Below are 5,564 nucleotides of genomic sequence, written 5' to 3' on the forward strand. Positions count from 1 at the left end.
AGCTGTGTCTTGGAAATCTTGTAAACAATCTTGTACTGCTATGTCTACTATGGAATCTGAGTTTATTGCTCTTGAATTGGCAGGTCATGAGGCAGAATGGTTGAGAAATGTGCTTGCAGATATTCCGCTGTGGGGGAAGCCAGCTCCTTCAGTTGCACTTCATTGTGATTCGCAAGCGGCTATTGCTGTGGCAAACAACCATGCCTACAATGGGAAGAAGAGGCACATTCGTTTAAGGCACAAGGCCATCAAAGAATTGTTGTCAAGTGGGGTGATATCACTAGACTATGTAAAGTCTGAAATGAACATTGCGGATCCGTTAACGAAAGGCCTATGTAGAAAACTAGTTTTGGAAACATCGGAAGGGATGGGCCTGAAGCCCGTTGAATGAATTGTAAAATAATGAACTCCTACTCACAGAGTTCAAAGGACGACATTATTGTTATAATTCGGAAGCACAAAATTTTATTTTTTGTCCATCCCCTAGATGTTATAATGTGCTTGCTACAATAGGAAAGAGGTTGAGCATACGGCTCTTAATGAACTCATACCATATGTTTGGTGGTGTGAATGTAGCTCACACTTGATGGGATTCACCTACGTAGGTGTGGAAGTGTGGCCGCTTCCTATGAGAATTGCGATATGGGCTATTCTCTAGAGCACCTATGAGCATATCCAGGTCGGACGTATGGCCAGTATAAGGCGTCACTTTATTCGCGGAGTCAGAATGTCATACATATTCAGTTGCGTGCTTTAAGTGACGGGTTTCTATCTCCCTATCAAGTTCAATACGAAAGTCACTTGGTAGGAAAGAGATCATAGCTTAAATGTCACTAAGTGTTAATTCAAGTCGAAAGACATTGACACCTATTCAATTGTTTTGTTTGCCCAAAACCAATATCCTTCTCCTTTCTTTTCTTTCTTTTCCGCATATTCGAACCTGTGGGGGATTGTTGGAAATTCTCATTGGGAAACACAAAGGAAAAAAGGGTGAGTGAAAATTCAAGAGTCCCACATTGGAAAAACTCTTCATATTCCTCTTGTTTATTAATTGGGGAATGAGTGTAACTCTTGTTTAAGAAAGTGTGAGAATGGTATGGGTGGACACATCACACACACGCGCGCGCGCGCCGGGCCGGGCGCGGGCCGCGGGCCGCGGGCCGTGGGCCGTGGGCCTTGGGCCTTGGTACTTGGTACTTGGTACTTGGGAATGCGGTTCGCGGGCGTGGGGTGGGTTTTGTGGGTCAACCCTATTCTTTTTGGTAACTGGACCGTTTTGCTTAAGTCATTGTTACGGGAATCTGTATTGATTACGTAACCGTTGGATTAATTACCATTAATTACGTCCCGTTCTGACTCCATCCGGCTTTGTGAGTGCACACAACGTCGGAGTTGCGCTAATCCTGGAGGGCGACCGCATTCTGTTCTACTGCACCGGGAGGTAGCGCGGAATCGTCTTTTAGGACAGTGGGTGTCCACGACGCAACAATTGTTCTTCGTTCAGTTCATCGAATCAGATAAGTTTGTTCTAATTTTCGCTTTAATCGCAACATTGGGCACACAAAATTGGCCCGAAATTGCCCCAACCCAGCCCGACCCGACACAATAGTCAAATTTTTATGTCATCGGTCCGGCCTGACCCGCCTTTTGATCAGGTCTAGGAATACTATGTCATTAACCTGCACCAAGTATATGTGTACAAGTTAGAAAGTTATCTCACATTGATGTTGTTACTTGCACCATAAAATTAGGTGTACAAGTTAGAAAGTTATCTTACATTGATCTTATTACTTGCACCTTATAAAATCAGAGATTTTTTTTTAGCAAATGTTCATTACCTATAGATTAATATTTTACTTCTTGAAGGTTTATGTGTCTTGGCGCGATGGTCAAGTGTCTACTTGCTATCCGCTAGATTCTGGGTCCGGTCCCTAGAAACATAATCTTTATGAAATCGAGCTAAAATTGCGTCTGTTGGAACCTTCCTCACGCCCTACCATAAATAGTAGAACCTTTTTGTGTATTAGGTACGACCGTGTATCAATATTTTACTTCGTGTTTTTCTAGTCTAGTTTAAAAGTTCAAGGTCACACACTCACAAATGATCAATAGGTGCATCTCATCCTCATGCAAGGTTTAAAATTGAGATCTTACTTGATTCTCGTCCAATTTGAAATTTGAGGTTGTAATCGTATCGAAGCTATCCAATAATATATGTTAGCCATTTTCTAGGATTATTAAACTATATACCTTGTATAATTATCAATTTCAATAAACAACACTCCACAATTTGGAAAACTCATAGTATTATACATTCATAATTCTCAACCAAACCAACTTTTACAAATCAAATAATATGTCATAAACCAAAACTAATATTTTTACACTATGGAAAACTTATCATTGTATTTTTTTTTTCTTTTCATCTAAATTCTAATTTAATTATTTTTACACCAAAGTAGAGCAAGATGAAGTGGTAGGATCATATAAAGCAGGAAGCAAAAACTTCCTCTTGTTCACACCATTAGCATTGTAGCTAGCACCGGTTGTGGGGTCCACTAAGAGGCTCCCGGCATAACCCGGGTAAGCCCCTTTCCCATATACACCGGGGCAAGCTGAGGCAGCCTCAAGTGGGGCATCCTTTGGGCCTTGGTAGTACCCGTTTCCATACGGGTTTGTCACGGTCCCGGCCAATAGGGATGCCAAGTTGATCACCATACCGTCAAGGCCCACATCGTTGTTTGGTGCAACCAATGGTGGGCTTTGTGGGCCGTAAATGGGCTGATGGAAGGGCCAAGCGCATTGACCCGGACACTGGGTCTCGGAGTTACCAACCCATATGTAGGTGGACTTTTGAGAGGTACTTTTGTGGGTTCCACATCGGCTACTGCAAAATCCTTCTACTGCCACGTCAGAAGCGGTCAATATTACGTTGACAGTGTTGACTGGTTGACCACCTTTGGAGGCCAACTCCAAAAGGTGCTTGTTTGTGAGGGACTTTCCTAAGGTGTATGCCTCATCTATGACTTGCTTTCCCAAAGAGAGAAAGAGTGGGGTAGTGTTTTTCTTGGGATCCGCAAGGCGGTGATACTTGCCAACGGAACTCCACCACGTGGCAACAGAGGGTTGGGATTCGTGCTGAGAGGATGATAAGGACGTCATAAAGTCAGAAACGATGGCACGTTGGGCAGGTTTAAAATGACCATACCAAATCAGGTTAATTGTAATTTTACCGTTAAGGAGTGGACCCTTATGGTACTGGAAGGTCATTGGCTGAGTCGACTCATCTAGCCGCCTCGCCGCTAAGGAAAAGCCGAAGAGGGAGATGAAAAGAGCAAGGTATAGTGTTTTGACTATGAGTGAAGAAGCCATGGAATTGTATATAGTATAAATCGATGTTTTGGTTAAGATAGAATGAGAAAGTTGAGTGATGAGTAGAATGGTAAAGGAGGATGGTATATATAGTGAGTAGGAAGTATGGGAAAGGAAGTTGCAAGGAAGAAGTGACAAAATAGAAGTTGAAGATGTAAATATGTAATGTGAGGCTTATAGTGTAGCACCAACTAGTGGGAAGATCTAATGTAATAAAGTAATACCGTGTTTTATTATCGATTTATGGTTGGTAATAAAAGTAGTTTTCTAGAAGTTTATCGTTAAAGTGACAAGAAAATGTCACAATCTTTCAATAGTGGAATTGGGAAAAGAATGATGGGAGATGGGTAAGTAAAGAAGGCCAGCTCCAATGCAGCAAGAAAAAGGTCAACTAAATTAAATTAAAAAGGGTGTTACATGCTAACTGCCAGCATGCTTGCTAGCTGCCGAGGCTAACGTTTCTTACAAGCTATGTATGGTTAACAACTTAACACTAATGTACATGGTTTAGATGACAGCTTTCTTTGCTTTAAACTTTATTACTTAAAGCCTAGCTTGTATTCTTCATCTGATGTGGTCTGATTTTTTTAGTTTGTGGTTTGGTCAGGTCTGATTTGATCTGAATGTTTTATGTGAGTGACTTTCGTTTTTTCCGGTCTGATTTGATCTAATAAACAATAAGAATAAGGTGAAGAGAACAAAGATTAAATATCTTACAAATTTTGTTAACATTTCGACCACAAACTCTTAGCTCGTAATTAGGAGTTTGGATATGCTAATTAATACAGATCGGGGAAGCCTTTTCATTGATTTTTGTAATTATATACCACATCCGTTTCTGAAAGTATTTTACAGTTACTATTTGCACGAACTCCCATGTAATATTTAACTACTATGTATCCAATTTCGTATGTGAAAAAAATTATAAAAAGTTGATATTATTAAAATATATACCGAGACCAATCTAACAATATTTTACATATAACGTTTTGATGTATTTAATAGCGAAAATTTAAGGTCAAAGTTCTAATACTTTGGACACATATTTCAAAGCGTAAAAAAATTTCAGAAACGGACTATCCGTTTTTCATTTTGGCTCGTTATTCACTTTTGCACTAACACGCATTTTATTTGAACTTCACTTTTGCTAGTACATAAAGGAAATTTGGTCACACACAAAAAAACATCACTAGTAAAACTCTATTTTATTGAGAGCCTAAACTTTGATTGCAATTGGTAGGATCGGACAAGCAAAATAATAAAAGCATTGACCATGCACAATTAACCTTCCCGTCATCCCGTGATCAACCTCACCCCTTTCTCTGTGAGCCCATCACCCCTTTTTTTAAAAATCTTGTCATCAATAGAGGTTCCACGTGGAAGTCGTAAGGTCAAACTCGCCGTGCCCCGTAGACATTGGCCCGACCCGAAACATGCCGAGTGTTGGATAGATATTTTGGCCCGATTAGTCCGAACTTTTAAAAAATACGGACTTTGGAAAACGTAAAACAACAAATTTAGTTATAAATGGCCTAGTCCGAAGCCTGCTTTTTTTGGCCCAGAATAGCGGGTTTTGGCCACATAAAATTGGCGCCCAACATAATGGACAGCTTTTTATTGCCGCGACTCAGGCCGAATTCGATCCGACACGCCTTTTGATCAGGTCTCATTTATCAAAATACTTGAATTCTTTCCTCCACGTACATCCTATGTTGGGGCAAATTCATCAATCCACTCAAGGATGGTTTTGGATGGCGCATGTATATTCCTAAATTGTACGTTAATTTTAGAGCGATTGACATATTCATTATTAGATCGATGTATGTACGCTTAGATATATAATATGATCGTTATTTCTTCAACTAGTAGTACTCCGTAATATATTGCCACGTACGCAATGTAGCACGTCAATTATACAGAGACATTCAGAAAATGTAACATCCTAAGCTTACAGCAGGGGATCAAGAATAACAACAGAAATGCAGAAAAAATATGCTGATCAAACAAGTTACAACTTACAACAGAGAATATACACAAAAATACTAGATAATTCTGCAGCTTTCATTAATTCTGCAGTTGTAATAGTTATTTACCTGTTACATAAGTGTCCTACCAAAAAAGCAACCAAGCACGAACAAGTTGAGAACATTAGAAAATCAACATTCGACAGGCATTTTGCGAGTACAGCAACA

At 39.9% G+C, this 5,564-nt stretch overlaps 1 protein-coding gene across 1 annotated transcript; it reads right to left on the bottom strand.

Moving 5' to 3' along the window:
* Positions 1-2,289: 2,289 nt before the first annotated feature.
* On the bottom strand, positions 2,290-3,462 carry LOC110776581 (protein EXORDIUM-like). Its single transcript, XM_021981412.2, has one exon. The coding sequence runs from the start codon at positions 3,370-3,372 to the stop codon at positions 2,449-2,451; it is 924 nt and encodes a 307-aa protein (XP_021837104.2). The 5' UTR covers positions 3,373-3,462; the 3' UTR covers positions 2,290-2,448.
* Between the last annotated feature and the right edge of the window lie 2,102 nt (positions 3,463-5,564).

The sequence above is a fragment of the Spinacia oleracea genome, chromosome 2 (assembly GCF_020520425.1).
Source record: "Spinacia oleracea cultivar Varoflay chromosome 2, BTI_SOV_V1, whole genome shotgun sequence".
Taxonomy (NCBI): Eukaryota; Viridiplantae; Streptophyta; class Magnoliopsida; order Caryophyllales; family Amaranthaceae; genus Spinacia; species Spinacia oleracea.